General features: G+C 34.6%; 1 protein-coding gene across 4 annotated transcripts in view; it reads left to right on the top strand.

Moving 5' to 3' along the window:
- Positions 1-21,790, top strand: part of LOC124233758 (gephyrin) — a 574,265-nt gene that overhangs the window by 227,800 nt on the left and 324,675 nt on the right. For all 4 annotated transcript variants that reach the window (XM_046650942.1, XM_046650941.1, XM_046650940.1 and 1 more), the window contains exon 3: positions 5,175-5,232. In XM_046650942.1, coding sequence (XP_046506898.1) covers positions 5,175-5,232 — 58 coding nt within the window. The remainder of the gene's footprint in view (positions 1-5,174; positions 5,233-21,790) is intronic.

Below are 21,790 nucleotides of genomic sequence, written 5' to 3'. Positions count from 1 at the left end.
TGTAATTCCTTATCAGAATTCAAATAGGCTTTTGTTGCAGAAATGAAAAAGCCATCCCCAAAATTCATATGAAATTACAAGGGGCCCCAAATAGCCAAGACAATCTTGTAAAAAGAAGAACAAAATTGAAGGACTAACATTTCCAAATTTCAAAACTTAGAACAAAGCTTACAGTTATCAAAACAGTGTGGCGCTGGCATAAATATAGACTAGTACAATAGAATTGGGGATCCAGAAATAAACCAAGGTATCTATGGCAAATTGATTTTAGACAAGGGTGCTAAGTCAAAGCTGTGCAAACAGCTTTTGGAGAGAAAGTCTCTTCAACAAATGGTGCCTGAACACTTGGATTTCCACATACAAAAGAATTAACTTGAACCCATAGCTCACACCATACATAAAAATTAACTCAAAATAGATCAACATCCCAAATAGAAGAGCTAAAATCATAAAATTCTTAGAAGAAAGTATAGAGATAAATCTTCATGACCTTGGATTCTTACATATGACATCAATAACATGAGCAACAAAAGAAAGAAACATAAATTTGATTTCGTCAAAATTAAAAGCTTTTGTGTATCAGAGGATGTTATCAAGCAAGTGAAAAGACAACCTGCAGAATGGGAGAAAATATTTGGAAATCAAATATTGGATAAAGGTTCAGTATCCAGAATATATACAGAACTCCTACAACTCAACAACAACAAAAAACAATTCAATTTAAAAATGGCCGAGGACTTTTGAATAGATATTTCTCCAAAGAAGATACACAAGTGGCCAATAAGCACATGAAAAGATTCTCTCCATCACTAGTCATTAGGGAAATACAAATCAAAACCACAGTGAGTTACCACTTTACACCCATTATAGTGGCGATTAAAAAAAAAGAGAAGAAGTATTGGTAAGGCTGTGGATAAATTGTTATCCTTATACATTGCTCCTAGGGATGTGAAACGGTACAGCCACTGTGGAAAACTGTTTGACAGTTCTTCAAATGCTAAACATAGAATTACCATATGAATGAGTAATTCCACCCCCCTGGGTATACAGGCATACCTCAGAGATACTGTGGGTTCAGTTCCAGACCACTACAATAAAGTAAATATCACAATAAAGCAAGTCACTTGAATTTTTTTGGTTTCACAGTGCATGTGAAAGTTATATTTACACTGTACTATAGTCAGTCAAGTGTGCAATAGCATTATGTCTAAAAAGGCATTGTACATACCTTAAGTAAAAATTACTTTAATCTGAGCCTTCCATGAGTTGTAATCTTTTTGCTGTTGGTGGGTCTTGTAAAAATGCAGTATCTGTGAAGCGCACTAAAGCAAAATGGAATAAAACAAGGTATGCCTATATCCCGGAAAGAATTGAGAAGAGAGACTCAGGTATTTGTATGCCAGTGTTCATTGCAGGATTATTCATAATAGCCAAAAAATGGGAACAATCTAATTGTCCATTAACAGATGAATGGATAAACAAAATGTGGTATATACATACAATGGAATATTATTCAGTCATAAAAAGGAATGAAGTTCTGATACGTGTTACAACATGGATAAAGCTTGAAAACACTGTGCTGAGTGAAATTAGCCAGACGCAAAATGACAAATATTGTATGATTCCACTTATATGAGGTTCCTAGAGTAGTGACATTCATAAAAACAAAGTTGATTAGGAGTTACCAGGGGCTGGGATGAGGGGGCAAATGAGGAATTATTGCTTAATGGTTACAGAGTTTCTGTTTGTGTGATGGATAAGTTTTGGAAATAGCTAGTAATGATGGTTACTTATGATTGTGAATGTGATCAACGTCACTGAATTGTACACTTAAAAATGTTTAAAATGCAAATTTGTTAAATATATTTACCACAATAAAATAAAAAGGAAAACAAAAACCAGTTGACGATAAATGTGATCTTTATTTCGGGACTTTAATTTGTACTCTGTTGCTTTATATATCCATCCATATGCCAGTACCACATTGTCTTGAGGACTATAACTTTGTAGTTACTTGGAGTTAGAAAGTGGGAATCCTCCAACATTCTTCTTTTCAAGATTGTTTGACCATTCTGTGTCCTGCATATCAGTTTTTGAAACTTAGTTCTTAAGCCCAGCTCTGCCACTCCTAGTTGTGGGATCTTCAAAAAATTGCTTATCTCATTTTCTTTTCATAATCATAATTATAGGTTATGAGAGTTAAATGAGAAAAGTACCTGAAAAGCCTTACATAATGCTTGGCACATAGTAAATGCTCAAAGAACTACTAGTATTAGTATTGCTACTTTTACTGCCATTATCACTGCCAAGGTCATACCATCTTTATACGTTGACTAGAGTAAAATAGAACTCTTCCTCCAGAGTATGTTTTTTCTTCAACAATGAAGACAGTGTGTTGTAATAGAAAGAGCATGAAATCTGGAATGTCTGTAACTAATAAAATACTGATAGTATGTTAAATTTAAAGATATTTTAAAGTTAGCTGTATTTCATGATGCCATGAAAAGAGAAGTTATTTTCAGAAATCAGTTCAAAAGTCAAAATTAATAGTTGGTAAAGGTGCCATTAATTTGATTGTAGTTAGGGAATAGGAAAAAAAGATGAGTTGAAATAAGTTTATTCTTGAAATTTTCTTCCTGTTTTTTTTTTTTTAGCTAACTTGCTTATGACTCAGTTGTTTAATTACTTCTAGAATGTTTCTTTTTACTGGATTTTTTTTTTTTGGTGTTTTATCAGCTTTAATCTGATTTTTCATTTCTACATTTAGTATAATACAGAGGCCCTCCAAATTTCCTCTGTTTTTAGCTATATGATCATATGATTATCCTACTGTTTTGTCAACATGCTATTCATATGCATAATATTTATATGTCATATGTCCATTTTAATCCAAGTAGGAATATGTCAAATCATATATCTTACCTGTCATAACTGTTGTCATTTGTTTGAAGTTGATGTAGGAATACTAATTTGGAAGCCTACCTTCCCAGTGTTGGGATTCCAGCAAAGGCAATATTTGATGGACTGTTAGTCAATATTAATCAAGAGAAAAATGAATTGTTTCTTGAAGTAGAATTGAACTGAAGTTTATCATAGCAACTTTATTTTTATTTTTATTTTAGAAATCAGCTATGGCATCTTTGAATCATTACTGTACTAACAAATTGAAACTATTTTTGTTATCTATGCTGTTTATATAACAGGTGTTGTAAACTGCTTGTGTTATAACCAGTCTATTTTGCAATGATAGGTACTTTTTAAAATCTTTATTTTGAAATAATTTCAAACTTTCAACTTCTACCTAGTTCTCTTGTAATATTTTAGTGCATTATATTACAGATATTTGTTTATTCGTCTCCTCCCCTACAAGACTGTGACTTCTTTGCATCCTCATTCCCTGGCTTATATCCATTACATCACATGAACTCAGTGAATAAAATGATGGACTTGTTATTTTCAAGGCTATAAATCGAAGTCCTCGAGGTTTCAGTAGTCTTTTTGCTCTAATGTTTTCACTGATAAGCCAACAATCTCAACTTCTAATTGAATAACTTTAATAATTGACAATGAAAACACTTTTTAAATGCCTACTTTAAACCCATTACAGAGAGTTATATAATTTTTCATTTTAGTAACATCTAGTGCTGTTATATTACTATATTTTACTAGTTATATTACTATGGTCTTATTTAGTATATCACTTATATACCTTTTATAATATGAATCAAGTTAAATTTCATTAGTGTTTTCATCATTCCATCGTGGCACTTTAAGTCTAGGAAATAATTCTCAAATGAAGATCTGAGCACTAGTTTCATTAAGAAAGATAAATGGTAATATTAGAGAGTTTAAATGCAGAGTTTTTATTAAAAATCGTTTGGTTGGATTAAGTTATTTTTTAATGGAAACTAGAATGTCATTTATTAATTTACATTTGAGACAGAAGATATCCTAGTATCTAGAGTACGTAAGTGCCTTATTTATGATACTGTCTTTTCTGATATTGAGACACTTATAACATGTTATCAAAAAATTCCTTTTTAAACACTGAATAGCAAAGGTAGGTAGGAAGGTAATCTTGGAGTTTAAGAGCATAGAGCAGCTATCTGATAGAGATATGATAGTAGCCAAAATGCAAGCCATATATGTAATTTAAAAGATTTGGTAGCTGCGTTTTAAAAACTAAAAAGAAGCAGGTGAAATTAATTTTAATAATGTGTCTTATTTAACCCAGTATGTCCACAGTGTTATTTTAACATGTAATCAATGTTTTTAAATTAATCTTTTTTATGCTAAGTACTTGAAATCTGGTATGTATTTTACACTGAATGTACATCTCAATTAGCTCCTTCACTTACTAGCTCCTTCACTTGGGAAAATTACTGAATCTCTTCGTGTCTCGATTTTCTCCTTTTTACAATGGAGACAATTGTAAGAATTAAATTAGATAATATATGACATTTCTGGTAAATGGTGTTACATAAATCTTAGCAGGTTTCTAAAAAAGTATATCAAACAAGTGAACATGAATGTAATGACATCATGGTCTCAAAGCAAAGATCTTGTGTTAGGGATTAAATTTGCAACCCTCAAACACTCATCTCTGTCCCTTGGACAGTGCTAGGCACACACATCTCTCTGACTCCTTCTTTAAATTATTTTTAAAAAGATGCAAAATCAATATTAGTTCATCTGTTGTAACAAATGTACCACAGTAATGCAAGATGTCAATAACAGGGAAAACTGTGGTGGGCAATCTGTGCAATGAATTTCTATACTTTCTGCTTTTATGTAAACCTAAAACTACTCTAAAAAGTGAAGTCTATTAATTGAAAACAAACATGGTGTCTTCTATTGATTCTTGATACATCTTAGTTGTGACAGAATCCATCAGTAAAAGTGGCAGTTTCAGCATCATTAAAACCATCAATAACAGAAGTTCAGCTATGGTTAAAAATCTAACAACGTTTTCTCTTCCAGTAGTCATTCAATATCTACCTCTTTTTAACCAATACATGGAAAACTTAAGCACAAAATGGTTGTTTTTCCTCCATGATTATTGGGGTGGGAAATGAGCACTTTTTGGTGGCACTCTGATGCTAATGGCAGAAATAGTCCATTTTTTTTTATACTCTGTTGCCGGTTTTGAGAATATTTTCTTCTCCTAATTTCAGGTTGGGTGGGACTATATCAGCATACAAGATAGTACCAGATGAAATAGAAGAAATCAAGGTATAGTATGGCATTTTTCACCTCTACAAAGACTTAGTATCTTGGAGGGAGGGGAAGAATTGCTTTTTCTTTATACTGTTGAATCTTTGGGTGTGTTAGGATATCATTTAATTCCCAGTTATCCTATTTGAATTAAAAAAATATACATCAGATAATCACTATCAGATTTCATCTATCATTATCAATGAATTTCTACGAAAAATATTAGGGGAATCAAAATAGAACCCTTTCCTGTGAAATTCATTGAAAATCTACTTAAGAAAGTACTGTGTATAAGCATTAGTGTGCATACTGGATTTTTTTTTATCTTGTTTTAATTTCTTTTCCCTATAAGCTTTCACCAATTATAAACAGGATCAGTCTTCTAGTAAATCTTTCCTGATTCCTTCGAAAACACAGTATGCCGATTTCAATTTAATATTTACAGTCCAATAAATTAAAAATTAACCTTACTTTTTGAAAATTACAGCATTACTATATTCTCCTGTCTCTAACATTTTAATAAATCTTATGGACTTTTGGTCTTCTAGCGTAACATGCATCCCTTGTTCAAAAGTAATTTATAATCTAATGAGAACTGAGCGTACTATCTATTCTGTAAAAAAATTTGACAATTAGACAGCAATAGTCAAGAATAAACAATACTGGGGCCACCCAGTGGCACAGTGGTTAAGTGTGCATGTTCTGCTTTGATGGCCCAGGGTTCGCTGGTTCGGATCCCGGGTGCGGACATGGCACTGCTTGGCAAGCCATGCTGTGGTAGGTGTCCCACATATAAAGTAGAGGAAGATGGGCATGGATGTTAGCTCAAGGCCAGTCTTCCTCAGCAAAAAGAGGAGGATTGGCCGCAGATGTGAGCTCAGGGTTAATCTTCCTCAAAAAGGAAAAATAAATAAATAAATAGAATAAACAATACTGAGTTAAGTTGTTAACAATGGCAAGTAAAGATCTCAAGAAATTAAGCTTGATTTGATCAAACTTTCAAAATTAAGTTCAGTAAATTCAAATCTTAGTAAATAATTCTTTAATTTGTTTACATTATTTTTAAACCAGTGAGGCTCAGTGATCTTTATTATGTAATATATTATTAGTTTTAATATGTCAGATGTTCTGTTTAGTCAACATCAGGAATTAATACCATGATTATGTTCTAGCATCTAAAATAACCAGGAATGTCAAGAGACTCATTCCAACTTGATAGAAATTCGTAAAATAGTTTGGGTGGAAAGAACCTTAGGTCTGATCTAGATCCCTTATTTTTCGGAAGAGAAAATGGAAATTAATAAAGGTGAGCTTGTTAAAATTGATTGTTTGAGGTGTAGTAATTACTTGCCCAAAATATAATCAAGTGTGGTTAAAGGGTCAGAGTAACCAGAATATATTATTTCTGGAAATATTTTATAATGACTCAAAAACAAAACCAAACTCTAGAAGCTAAGTAATCCATAAATGTATGTATAAATAATTAAGCAGCATTTATATAAAGGATATGGAGTTAAAAATCCATCTATCTTAAAGGTGCTCTGTCTTATGTTACAATTATAATACTTGTTAAGTGATAATGGTAAACAAAATATTCTATGAAATACATAGGAAGGGTACTTGGCCATTGGAAAGAGATAATCAGCAAAGTCTTTCCAAGAGGTAAACTCAGCAAACTGGAGTTCTGTGCAGAGGCAGAGGCACTTGTGAAAGCATAAGCGTGAGATAATTTGGCATCAGATCTCAGTAAAATAAAGACTGTTGAGATATAGACTGGCAGTGGGCCTTACTGCCATATTAAGAAATTGGGATTTTATACAGAAAACTATGGGGTGCCATTATGTGGTTTTAAGAAAAAAGTAACGTAATTAGCTTGGTAATTTTTTTAGATTTTTCTATGATGAGCAAGAACAATTATTTCAGCGGAGAAAAGGAGATTCCATCCACAAGGAAGGAAACCAGATTGCAGGAATGTAGGCACAAAATAATTAAAACCTGAACTAAAGCAGTGGCAGTGAGGTTAAAGAAAAAACTCAGATTCAAGAAATATTACTTAAGAAAGTAGAGTAAACAGTACTTGATTTATTGGAAGTTTAGGGGAAGATGGAAAAGTTGACTCAGGTTTCTGGCTTGGAAAACTGAGTAGATTGTGTTGCTGTTAGGGAGGAGAAACAAGAGAAGGATTAAGTTTGAGAGGAAAGAGGGTAAGTTTTGGACTTACTGAATTTGAAGCTAACCAAGTATCCACTAAGTCATTGGATAAATTGGCCTGGAACTCAGAAGACAGATAATTCTTTCAACTGATACTGAGATTTGTCATTATGCAAGAGTTAGTCGAGGCTGTGCCAGTGAATTGAATCACCTAAAAAAGCTATATGAGGTAATAACAGTGGATGAAAACTGATGCCCTGGCAAGGGCACATCATAGAACCAGAGGACTGATATATTCTTTATTAATTAACAGAAATGTTGCTCTTTTTTTAATAGTGACTTTTCTCTAAAGAAGTTGTTTTGTCATTTTGTTTTTGAAATTCTAGAGTCATAAGAATTATCCCTCAGGAGATTCCTTGAAAAAAACCATGATTCATAGATGATATGTAATATATGATTTTCTCCATCAGTTACTGGTAATACATCTAAAACAGCTTCAGAGGGTTTGAGGCCTGAGGCATAAAAACTATGAATTGATTCTTGCTTTCAAAAGTGTTGGAAGAAAAGCTGTTATAAAATATTTCAACATTTGATGGCACCATTAGCATTTTCAGCTAAAATCAGATACAATCTTTTTGTTTTGATTGGAGGAAATATGAAACATCTGGTTGTAATGTTCATTTTAGTTGGATAACATCTAGGTGATTTTAAATTATCTAAATAGTACAATTGAGTTTAAATTCAAAATATACTGCCTGTAATATACCATGTATAAATAAATATACATGTGTATTTTTACTATTAAAGAGATGTGATTGATTGATGAAACGTAATTCAATTTTTGTCAGATGTGATAATCTTTCACAAGGTTTCTAGCACCAGAAATCATTATTTAGTTCATACTTTGTTTGAATTAAGCATACATTTATTGATTACAATGACTCATCTAATAGTGAATGGATGCTTGGCCAAAGGCTTAAGGGATAAAGAACGAATACATTCTGGCCCAATCACAGGTATCTCTTCCACCCAATGTCCTGAGTTTTTATCATTATCAGCTCCTTTCTTTTATTTAGTTTTACCACCTGTGTACACATCTCTAAATATTATACTTTATTTGTGCTTCTCTTGGATTTTAATATGAATTGTATGCAATCTTTTGTGCCTTGCTTCTTTTGTTCACCACTGTTTGTGAGATTCATCCATGTCGTTGTCTATAGCCAAAGTTTTTGGGTTTTGTTTTTGTTTTTTGTTTTTTTTGGTGTAAAATACTCCATTGTGCAAATTATGGAGACAATCTGTTCTTAGACATTCAGCTTGTTTCCATTTGGAATTATTATGAAAAATGCTGCTATAAAATTCTTGGGAAGGCATTCTGCTACACATGTGTAAGAATTTCTCTAAAGTATATACTGAGGAATGGAATTCCTGGATTTTAAGTAATGTGTATTTTCAACTTTTCTGGATGAAATTAAACTGTTTTCCAAGGTTTGTTATGCCAGTTTACACTACCACCTTGGATGTATTTATTTTAAATAGAGATATTTAAATATTAACTCTATAATCTATCTGTAATTTATATTGATAGAAATTTTTTTAAAACTTATGTATTGGATGACTAAACTGACAGAATATTTTCCAAATGTATCTTTATTTTTCCAGTCCAATTTATTGGAAAACCCATCTTTTCCCCCACTGGTTCAAATTGCCTCATTTATCATAAACTGGAACAGGCATGGACAAAAAAGCACCTAGAAAAGCCTGTTCCCCTTGGCCAAAGGACCTGGGACAAGAGTAGAGTAACAGAAAACCTTTTTGGCAATACTTGCCCTACTCCAGCCAAACACCAATGGGAAAACTACTTAGCTCCCACACAGTTTCGGCAGAGCCAAGGCAGGTAGCTGGTCTTCTACTTCACTCCCTGCCATCCTACAGGAGCAGGTGACAGAGCTGTGAATCCCTCCCCTGGTGATCCTGGCAGAGCTGAGCAGGGAACTATATTTCCATCCATGGCAGAGCTCTGATTTTCCCACCAGGATACTGTAGGTGGGACCAAATGAGGAATTGATCTTCCATCACCAGCCCAGGGGAGACAGGCTGTGCTCCGATTCCTCTAGCAGAGTAGAGTCAGTGGGGTCCAGTGATAAGCTGAGTCTCCACTCCTTCCCAGCAGCAGTAAGACTAAAGAGGCAGTGCAAGGTGGGGCTAGTCACCATTCTGCTTCATTTTCCCTTTCCTGTATCAGTGAGGCCTATAAGGGAGAAGAGCCTTTTACCCCTGTCTTTATCAACAAGACTGAATGAGAAGGAGACAGTTGGTACTCTACTCTCAGTATGAGTCAGCCTTCCACATCCCCTCTTGGTGTCAACAGGGCCAAGCAGGGAGCTGAACATTCACCCCTACTATCAACAATGTGGAGCAAGGTGATACCCCACTTTCACCAGAAAGGTTTCAGCATGGCCAAGACAGGAGCTAGACTTATACCCTACTGTCTTCCATGAGGCAGTGTAAATTGGTGCTTCACTTTTGCCAAAGTGGTGTCAGTGGAACCTAGCAAGAAGCTGAATGTGCATATCCCTATGACCCTCATACTATTCTTCAACAAGGCAGACATCTGCTAAAAAAGAAGATTAAATAGGATCTGCAGTCTCATAATACCCAAAATGTCCTGGGTACAGTCAAAAATCACTCATCATACCAAGAACAAGGAAAATGACAACTTGAATGAGAAAAAACAGTCAAAAACACTAACACAAAGATGACTCAGGTGTTGGAATTATCTGATAAAGATTTTAAAGCAGTTATCATAAAAATGCTTCAACAAGCACTTATTAATTCTCTGAGACAAATGAAGGAAATAGAAATTACAAAAGGGAACCAAGTGGAAATTACATAACTGAAAAGTACAATCACCAATGTAAGAAGACTCATGGAGGGGGGTGCGGGCGGGAAGCTCCAGAAAGAAGTGGCGCAACATTTTTCAAGTGCTGAAAGGAAGGTCAACCACAACGTCTGTATCCATTGAAATTCTTCAGGAATGAATGTGAAATAGGGGCATACTCAGACAAAAGAAAACTCAAAGAATTTGTCCCTGGAAAACCTAGAAACAGTGTTTGAAATAACCTAAGACCCATTCATGATAAAAACTCTCAGCAAACTAGGAATAGACGGGATTTTCTGAACTTGAACTACAAAAGAACATCCACAAAAAACTTGTAGCTAACATCATACTTAATGGTGAAAGAATAAATGATTTCCCCCTGAGATCTGGAACAAAGCAAGGTTGTCTGCTCTCACTACTTTTATTCAACTAAATACTAGAAGTTTTAAATAACACAATAAGGCAAGTAAAAGTATTAAAAGACACAAAGATTGGGAAGTAAGAAATAAAACTCACATGATTATCTTTGTAGGAAAAAATACCTACAGAAAAATTCCTAGATTTAATAAGTTAGTTGGTTAATTTGGGGGATATAAGATCAACACCAGGGGCCGGCTCTATGGCTGAGTGGTTAAATTCACATGCTCTGCTTCGGCGGCCCAGGGTTTTGCTGGTTTGGATCATGGGCGCGGACATGGCACCACTTGTCAGGCCACCTTGAGGCAGTGTCCCACATAGCACAACCAGAAGACTTACAACTACAATATACAACTATGTACTGGGAGGCTTTGGAGAGAAGATAAAAAAAAGATGGGCAACAGTTGTTAGCTCAAGTGCCAATCTTAAAAAAAAAAAAGGATCAACACCAAAAAGAAAAAAATTGTATTTTTGCATACTCAAAACACTTGAAAACTTAGGTTTAAAACAACAACATTTACAATTCCTCCAAAGAAAGTTAAATACTTAGATATATACTTAAGAATACACATATATTATCTGTATGCTGAAAACTAGAAAATGCTTAAGAGATAAAAAGGCACTTGAAGAAATGGACAGACATAGCATCTCCATGGATTGAAAGGATTTGACATAGGAAATATGTCACTTCTCCCCAAATTGACCTATAGGTTTATGCAATTCCTATAAAAAATCCAAATTTTTTTGCAGACATACAATTATGTACATTTATTCTAAATTAGATACAAGGCATTGGTCCTAGAACAGCTAAAATAATTTTGAAAAAGACAGTGGAAGGACTGGGTCTACCCAGTGATAAAGTTTACTATGTAGCTGCCGTGATCGAGGTGGTATGTAGTACTGGCAGAAAGACAGACTCATAGATCAGTGGAACAGAATAGACAGCCCATAAGTAGAAACACGAATATGTTCCATAGATTTTTTTTTTTTTAAAGATTGGCACCTGAGCTAACATCTGTTGTCAATCTTTTTTATTTTTCTTCTTCTTCTTCTTCTCCTCCCAAAAGTGCCCCAGAACATAGTTGTATAGTTGTATATTCTAGTTGTAAGTGCCTCTGGTTGTGCTAAGTGGGACACCTCCTCAACATGGCTTGTTGAGCAGTGCCATGTGCGTGCCCAGGATCCAAACCAGCGAAACCCTGGGCCGCTGAAGTAGAGTGTTTAGACTTAACCACTTGGCCACGGGGCCGGCCCTGATTGATTTTTAATAAAGCTACAAAAGGAATTCAATGGATATCCTTTTCAACAAATGATGCTAGAACCATTGGTCATTTATAAGCAAAAAAATGAACCTCAGCCTAAACTTTACACTTTATATGAAAATTAACTGAAAATGGAAAATAGACTTAAATGTAAAACATAAAACTGTTAGAGAATAAAAGAAAAAATTTTCAGGACCTATAGTGAGGCAAAGAGTTTTTAGACTCAACAACAAAAGCCCAATCTATAAAAGGAAAATTTTATAGATTAGTACTCATGAAAATTTTTAAATTTTTCTCTGCAGAAGAAACTGTGAGTAAATGAAAAGACAAATTGCACAGTGGGAGAAATTGTTTGCAAACCACATATCCAACAAAGGGCTTCTATGTAGAATAGAATATATAAAAAATTCTCAAATTCAACAGTAACAAAAAATTTTTTATTAGAAAATGGGCAAAAAACACAAGACAAAAAAGTTTTTAAAAAAAATATACAAAAGTTTAGATGAAAGGTCATTAACTTTACAGTTTAATTTGGGAAGCAAATATATCTTTTTATTAGTGAATATTCACATTCAGAAATGTAATATGTCTATAAGTAAAGTCATTTAGTCTTGTTCCTAAAGATCTTTGCAATTTCTTTTAAAATTATTTTTAATTATATCCTGCTTTTTCTTTCTATAAATGGAATATTTTCTCTATATTTTTATTTTAACATTACCTATATATTTTAACATAATTGAGGTGTAAGATACTTTTAAAGATTAAGTTATCACCAAATCTACTTTTGCAAATCATGAATGAGGAACTCTGTTGGACTCATTTCCCAGTAAACCAACCAAATCTGATAAAAATTATAAAGAACCATTTAAGGTATCTGGATATTCTAAGGACATACAACAAATCAAACATTTATTCAGGTAAATCTAATATCAGATAAAATAGTGAGAGTCTGTGGCACTTACCCACAACCTGATCCCTCTCCCACCCCTTTTCAGCTCCCAATTAGATACATATTTCTCCAAGATGGGCAGGCCTTCATCATTTCTCATGACTCCAACTCTGATTTGCAGAAGTTAAATTCCTGATGAGTGCAGCTAAAAGGTCAGGGGCTCCCTTCCTCTGCCTAGTCCCCATTCTTAGACTGGAATCTAAGCCCAGATGCAGCAGGCTGAGAATACTGGAGGCCTGATCGTCCTTACCCCAGCTTGCTCATAGGGCAGAACATCCACATAGGAGAGGAAAGCTAAGAGACCAAAGGCTTCCACTGCTACACAGCACTTGAAACAGTGGCTTAATGATTTTATCCAAGGCAGTTCATAAGAACAGATTGCTCTAAAGCTCTTCCCAAAGGAAATGGCCTTATCTGAAACTGAATGTGGGGAAGTTCAAGCCTAAGGACACTCTCAAAAGCAGTGGAGATTTTGGTACTAAACAATTAAGAGGAGGCTGATAAGGCTGATAATCGTTGTAAAAGAGCAAGAAGCTTAATCAGTTTACCAGAAAGAACTTGGGAAAGAAACAGCTAAAAAGACTCCTCCTTGGATCAGAACAAACCTCAAAGACTGGACTGAAAAACTATGCTGCCTGAATTTAATTAATCAGACTATGGAGCAATTTGTGTCCCTGGGCATTGTTTATAACAATAGTGCAGTTAGCTGGAAATTAATGGAGCGTTTAACAGCTGGTTCTGCCAGCACAGAGGCAGATAGCTGAACAGAGAGCTCAAGGAAAAAAAAGGGACCGTCAAAGAGAGCCCTACTAAAACCACTGTCATCCCGAGGTAGCTTTGTGTAAGCCTTGACTGCGCCCTCTGGAGAATGATATTGGAAGTTTCACACTGAGTGGAAACAGACTTTGCTAAAGTAGCCTAGCCAATTCAGTAAACAAGTAAACAAGCAAAGAACAACAAAAAAGCCCTGAAGAGAGGGAGGAGAGTCAGCATCCACAGTAGCTACAATATGTTATATAACATGTTGAGTTTTTGTTTGTTTGTTTGTTTTTTTTTTTGTGGAAGATTGGCCCTGAGCTAACTACTGCCAATCCTCCTCTTTTTTTGCTGAGGAAGACCAGCCCTGAGCTAACATCCGTGCCCATCTTCCTCTACTTTATACATGGGACGCCTACCACAGGATGGCTTTTAGACAAGCAGTGCCATGACTGCACCCAGGATCCAAACCGGCGAACCTTGGGCCGCGGAGAAACGGAACGTGTGAACTTAACCACTGCGCCACCAGGCCGGCCCCACATGTTGAATTTTTAATAAATATTACAAGACATGAAAAGAATAGGAGAGTGTGACTCATACCCAGGATACGAAGCAGACAACAAACACTGCCTGTGAGAGGTTCTAGATGTTAAGTTTAACAGATATATTTCAAAGCAGTCTATCTAAATATGTTTTTTAAAAAACAACTTAGAGGAAACCTACAGAAAGAAGTAAAGAAAGCTGTGATGACAATGTCTCCTCAAATAGACACTATTAATAGAAATTTTTTTTTTTAAGAAAAGAAGCAAATGCAAATTCTGAAGTTCCAAGTATAATAACTGAAATGGAAGATTCACTAGAAGGGCTCAACAACAGTTCTGAGTTGACAGAAAAAAGAATCAGCAGACTTAAAGATAGGTTTATGGAGATTACACAAGCTGAAGAACAGAGAGAAAACAGAAGGAAGAGAGGTGAATAGAGCCTCAGAGAAATGTGGTACACCATTAAGCACACCAAAATATGGATAATGGGAGTACAAAGAAGAGAGAAAAAAGCACAAAAAATATTACAGGAAATATTGGCTGAAAACTTGCCAAATTTAATTATAAACATTAATCTACACATCCAAGAAGCTCTATCAGTTCCAGATAGGATAAACTTATAGAGATCCACACCCACACATGTAGTGTTAGTTCAGACTGCTGTAGCAAAGTACCATAGCCGGGGTGGCTCATAAACAATAGAATTTATTTCTCTCAGTTCTGGAGGCTGGAAGTCTGAGATCAGGGTGCCAGCATGGTCAGGTTCTGGTGAGAAACCTCTCTGGGTTGCACACAACTGACTTCTTGTTGTATCCTCACATGGCAGAAAGAGAGCTAGCTAGCCCCTGGTCTCTTCTTTTAAAGCCACAAATCCCATTCATAAGGACTCCACCCTCATGACCTAATTACTTCCAAAAGGCACCACCTCCAAATACCATCACCTTGGGGTTAGAGGTTCAACATATGAATTTTTCTGAGACATGAACATTTATCCAATACCACACACCATAATAAAAGTGCCAAGAGACAAAGACAAAGAGAAAAAGATTTAAAGCAGTAAGAGAAAAATGACTCATCACATACAAGTGAACCCTAATAAAATTAATATCTGACTTATCAATAAAAATGGAGACCAGAAGGCAGTAGGAGGCCATATTCAAAGTACTGAAAGAAAAAAACTTGTCAGCTAATCAACAATCTTATATCCAGGGAAACTATTTTTCAAAATTGAAGATGAAATAAAGACATTACCAGATTTTTTAAAATTGAGAGGGGCTGGCCCGGTGGTGCAGCAGTTAAGTTCACACATTCTGCTTCTTGGTGGCCCGGGATTCGCCGGTTCCAGATCCTGGATGTGGACATGGCACTACTTGGCAGGCCATGCTGTGGTAGGTGTCCCACATATAAAATAGAGGAAGGTGGGCACGGATGTTAGCTCAGGGCCAGTCTTCCTCAGCAAAAAGAGGAGGATTGGCAGCAATTAGCTCAGGGCTGATCTTCCTCAAAAAAAAAAAAAACTGAGAGAATTTCTTGCTGGCAGATCAGCCTTGCAAGAAATACTAAAGAAAATTCTTCAGGCTGAAAGCAAGTGATCATAGACAGTAATTCAAATTCAGAGAAAAAAACAGAGAGCACTGGTAAGTGTAATCACATAATTATAAAAGACAATATAAATGCATATTTCTTGTTCTTTCCTCTCTTAACTTATTTGAAAAGCAGTTGTATAAGACAATACATATATAACTGTTTCTTTGAGCCTATAACATATAGAAGTGTAATATATTTGACAATAACAGCACAAAGAAGGTAGATGGAAGAGCAAAGATACATTGGAGTAAGTACCTAACACTAGATGGTATCTCGAGTCTACAAAAACAAAACAGGAGAAACAGAAAGAGTAAATAAGAAGGTTAATACTTAACAAGCTCTGTAAATACATAGTTTTTCTCTTTCCTCACCTTTTTTGATGGACATAAATTATATAAAATATTAATTAGCAGTGGATTGTTGGGTTTGATATATGTACGTTTGTGTGTATATATTTGTGTGTACAAAAATATATATGTAACATGTATAACAATAATAGCACAAAAAGAGGAGAAAATAGAACTATATAGGAGTAATATTTTCCTGTATCTCATGAAATTAAATTAATGTAAATCTGAAGTAGATTCTGTTAAGATATACATACAAGTCCTAGAACAACCACTAAGAAAATAACTCCAAAAAATAGTGAAAAAATCATTAAAGGAATTAAAATATTATATTAGAAAATATTCACTTCGTGTAAAAAGAAAAGAGTAACAGAGTAATAGAGGAATGAGTGAGAGAGGAGAGACAAATAGAACACATAACGTAAAATGGTGGATGTAAATCCAGCTCTATCAATAATAACATTAAATCTGAATTGTTTTAATAATCCAATCAAAACACACACGTTGCCAAACTGTATAAAAAATTTTTTTTAAACACAGAGCTAAAATTTGCTTTCTAGGGGCTGGCCTGGTGGGGCAGTGGTTAAGTTCGCTTGTTCCACTTTGGTGTCCTGGGGTTCACTGGTTCAGATCCCAGGTGCAGATCTATGCACTGCTTGTCAAGCCGTGCTGTGGTAGGCATCCCACATATAAAATAGAGGAAGATGGGCCTGGATGTTGGCTCAGGGCCAGTCTTCCTCAGCAAGAAAAGAGGAGGATTAGTGGCAGATGTTAGCTCATGGCTAATCTTCCTCAAAAAAAAAGCTTTCTACAGTAGACATATTGTATATTGAAACATACCGTATAGGTTAAAATTAAAAAGATAAAAAAATATCATGCAAACAACAACCAGAAGAAATGACAGAATTAAAATCTTTATTAGTTGAAATTCTTTTATAAAGAGATGCTTCCCCTTATCAACTATTTATTTATGTAGTGATACAGTTCATAGAGAAATAGTGGGATAAGTGCTTGATTCTTTCCCTTTGTATGATTTCAGTTCTTTAAAATTTTCTGAGACTTGTTCAATGGCCTAGTATATTGTCAATTTGTTAACTGTTACATTTGCACCTGAAGAAGTCTGTCTATTCTGCATTGGTTGCATTTAGCGTTGCATATAAATCTCGAGCTGTGATTGAGATTTGTCTGTTTATCCTTTTATTTCTATCAAATTCTGCTTTATATGTTTTTGTATCTATGTTATTGACCATTTACAAAACATTTTTATATCTGCTTATTTGACTCTTTTATCATTATGAAATATTTTTAATCTCATATTTCTTGCCTTATAGTCTACTTTGTTTGATACCGTATTGCTATGACCACTTTATTTTGGTTGATGTTTGCATGATGTATCATTTTCTATCATTTTAATTCCACCCTTTCTTGTTATTATATTTAAAATGTAAATGTCTCTTATAAACATCTTTGTATTTGTTTCCTGAAACTCTTACTTTTCGCTTAGCGCATTTGTACCCTATTTATTATTAATTTAGCTTCTATTGTTTGATTTCTGTTTGGCTCATTAGTTTCTGCTTCCTCTCCTTTCTTTGTCTTCTTTTAGATTGAGTAGCTCTTATTATTCAGTTTTTTCCTTTTATTAATTTGTTAGTGATGTATATTTTGAGTATGTTTTGTTTTGGGGTTTTTGCAGGTTTTTTTTGGTAATTTATCCCAGAGTGTATTACAACATGCGTCTATTACCTTTTTTTTTTTTAAGATTTTATTTTTCCTTCTTCTCCCCAAAGCCCTCAGTACATAGTTGTGTATTCCAGTTGTGGGTCCTTCTAGTTGTGGCATGTGGGACGCCGCCTCAGCATGGCCTAACTGGTGCCATGTCACTGCCCAGGATCCGAACCGGCAAAACCCCAGCAAGTGAACTTAACCACTCGGACAGAGGGCTGACCCCCATCTGTTACCTTTTTTAATACCTATAATTATTTTTGTCATTTCTAATACTAATAATTGCGTTTTATTGATATCTTTCATTGATTTGGGGAAATTTTTAAACATTGTTTTTGACTTCTTCCCATTGTCTCTTTCATCTCTTTTTCTGGGATCTATTTATACATATATTAAACCGTTTGAGAATGTCTCTCGTATTTGTTTTGTCTTATTCTGTTTGATCATTCTTGCTACTTTCTCTACGTCAATTTGTACTTTTTTGTTGATTTATCTTCGAGTTTAATATTCCTGTGTTCTGCTGCATTTTTCCTTTTGACCTGTCTTTAATCCTGAGAAACCTACTCATTTAGATCTGAAATGCAGATACTAATTTTATGTCCTAGTATGTCCATTGAACTTTTTTATAGATTACAGTTTGTGGTGAAATTGTCCATCATTTTGTCTATTTTGTTCATCTTTCTCATATTTTCTTAAATATATTATATTAATCTTCTATTTTCTTGACTATATTAATCAGCTTACTTTAAAGTTCTTGGCTACAATCTCTCCACACATCTGTTGTGAGGGTTTTTGTCTGTTTTTTCATCTTAATATTGGATCTTATTTTCTTGCATGCCAAGTAATTTTTATAAATTTATTTTGTGTGTAAAAGAAGCATATTGATTATAGGTGATTTATCATCCGTTATAGAACGCCTCCCTTTCTACTGATAGGCAAAAAGTGTGAGAGGCTGATCACTCCAGTCCAGTCGGGAATTGAGCTGGGTTGATAATTTAGTAGGTCTCCATTCCCTCATTCCTGAACAATGAGATTTAGCTGCGATATTCATAGGTTCTGGCCTAGCTCTTCAGCTTCCAGCCTAACCAATATAAGCTCAAAAACTGGCACATATCTTGAAGGGGAAATGCATTGTTCTTTGGTCAATCTTACTTCCTTGGAAGGTCTTTGTTCTTAAGCACTATGAAGAATGCAAAAGATTTCACTCCATCTTGTCTAAGCTTTTTGTTGTACTTTACAACCTTGTATACAGCGCCACAATCTACAGTTGTTCCAAGGGAGAAACAGCCATGTGTTTGATTCTATTAAAGTTTTTAATTTCTAAATGTCTAACATTTCTGGGTTCTTTTCCTCCCAGCAGAGATTCTTGGCCTGGAAAAGCTGATGGTCAGCCCTGTGACCAAAATCAGCAAATAACCGCAGTGGGGATAGGTAGGTGGGTAGGAAAGACTAGAGATCATCAGTTTAATTCAGAAAAGTTTCCCCATCTCTGTAATTTTATTTTGTGTAATTTATTGCTTCTGTACCTCTCTGATGTTTTAATTTTTAAAAATGGATTTTTGTAATTTACCTGATTTTGTCTACTCGTTATAGTGGAAGTATTAACCTGCTATGATCTATTACATTCTACCCAAAAGCAGAGCTTCTGTATTATATTTTTTAACTGATTACTGCTTGAGTATAGAAAAGCTATTTGTTTTGTGTGTAAATCTTTTTCTTTTAACTACTTTTTATGAAATAAACAGTTATTATATCTAGTAGTTTTTCAGTTGATTGTCTTAAGTAAGCTTTAGTAAAATGAAATCACAAAGTAAAATCCTTTTGCCAGGATTCTGGTTTGTTTCTTTGTGTAATGTTCAGTCTATCAAGCATTGTAATTGCTTTAAAAATACTCATTTAGGGGCCGTGGTTTAGTGGTTGAGTTTGTGCGCTCAGCTTTGGCAGCATGGGTTTGTAGGTTCAGATCCCAGGTGTGGACCTAGCACCATTTGTCAAGCCATGCTGTGGTGGCATCCCACGTAAAATTGAGGAAGATTGGCACAGATGTTAGCTCAGCAACAGTCTTCCACGAGCAAAATGAGGAAGATTGGCAACAGATGTTAGCTCAGGGCCAGTCTTCATCACAAAAACAAAACAAAGCAAAACAAAACACTATGGTCTTTGGTTCATCATGGATTGAAAAAAGTACTCATTTTAATCTTTGTAACAAACATGTGAGTTAAGTCTTAATATTTTCCCTGTTCATAAATGAGAAAAATGAGACAAAGGAAGTTTAAGTGATTTGCCCAAGGTTACACAGCAAATAGTGGAACCAGATTCAAACCCAGAGTCTTGAGTTCTTTTATGATAGTGAGAGTTGGTAGCACTCTAGAAATAAAGCATCATTCACCCAGTCTTTCTGCATGAATACTGCAAACCCACTTAGGAACCATTTACTTCAATGTGTTACTTTCTGATACCCCTTCTATTAACTGAAATGCTGTTCCTAAATTTCCTTAAATCTCTCATTCACCCATTTATTTTTTTAATTACAATTTATTTAACATTGGTTCTTGCTGTATATTTAAACTTCCTTTGTTATCTCATCCAGTTTCACAGCTTTTGTTTGGGTTCTTTTTCCTAAAATAACCTTTTTGTTGAAGTACAATATCTGCATGCATTCTACATACAGAAAAGTACACAAACCCTAAGTATAGCTTGATAAATTATCACAAAGTGGACGTATTTGTGTAATTGCCACTCAGATAAAGAAATAAAGTATCCCCAGCATCTCAGAAATCTCCCTGTGCCCCCTCCCAATCACTACACCTTCCCTTCCCTGCAAAGGTAATTACTATCCTGATTTCTAGCACCGTGGATTATTTTTGCCTGTTTTGAACCTGTTATCAGTGGATCATTGCTGTGTTTTATTAAGTGTACAATTTAGTTATCCATTCTTTTGTTGAAAGACACTTGGATTGTTTCTGGTTTGGGGCTATTAAGAATAATGCTGCAATAATCTTGAACGTGTCTTTTAGTGAACATATGTATGTATACCCATTAGCCATCCGACTACTAGGATAGATATGACCTAGAAATACTGGGTCATAGAGTATGCAAGTGAATAATTTTACTAGATTCTGCAAATAGTTTTCCCAAGTAGATGTACGAATTTATACTTTCTTCAGCATCTTACAAGAACTCCACTTTGCTTCACGTTCTAACAGTTAGTATTATCTGTCTTTTTTCATTTTAATGATTTCAGAAAATAAGTGATACCAAAATATGTTTTTAATTTATATTTTCCTGATGACTAATGATATTGAGCATCTTTTCACATATTTATTGGCCATTTGGTTATCCTCTTTTGTGAACTGACTGTTCATGTCTTCCACTTTTTAAAAATTAGGTTAACTATCTTTTTCTTATTTATTAGTAGGTATTCCTTATATATTCTGGATATGAGTTCTTTGTTTGATACATGTGTTGCACATTTATTCTCCCAGTCTGTTTCTTCCCTTTTTAAAGTTCTCTTAAAAGTGTCTTAAACAGAAATTCTTAATTTTGAGGTAAGTCAGCTTGTCAGTCTTTTCAGTTATAGTTTGTGAATAAATATTTGTTGATTAAATGGATGATCCTGAAGATGTTCAATGTCTAGTGCAAGAGACAATCTTATGTTATTTTTAAATGTAATTTCTATATTGAATATATATATAAAATTTTTTTAAAGCACAGAGGAGACAGTGACTAACACTGGCTAGAAAGCCAAGGAATCTTTCGTGGAAAATATGGGAAGGGCTTCTAAAGAGAAGCAAATGTGAACAAAGACACTAAATATGAATAAACAGTGTTTTCGAGAAGTGCAAGTTTTGCTAAAGTCAAGAGATTATTAAAAATCATTGCAGGAGATGAGACTGGAAAATTAGCTTGGAGTCACACTGTAAATGATTTGTATGTGTTAGGAAGGGAAGTGTCTAAAGATT

The sequence above is a fragment of the Equus quagga genome, unplaced genomic scaffold, assembly GCF_021613505.1.
Source record: "Equus quagga isolate Etosha38 unplaced genomic scaffold, UCLA_HA_Equagga_1.0 220_RagTag, whole genome shotgun sequence".
Lineage (NCBI taxonomy): Eukaryota > Metazoa > Chordata > Mammalia > Perissodactyla > Equidae > Equus > Equus quagga.
This window is presented reverse-complemented; position numbering and strand designations above follow the sequence as displayed.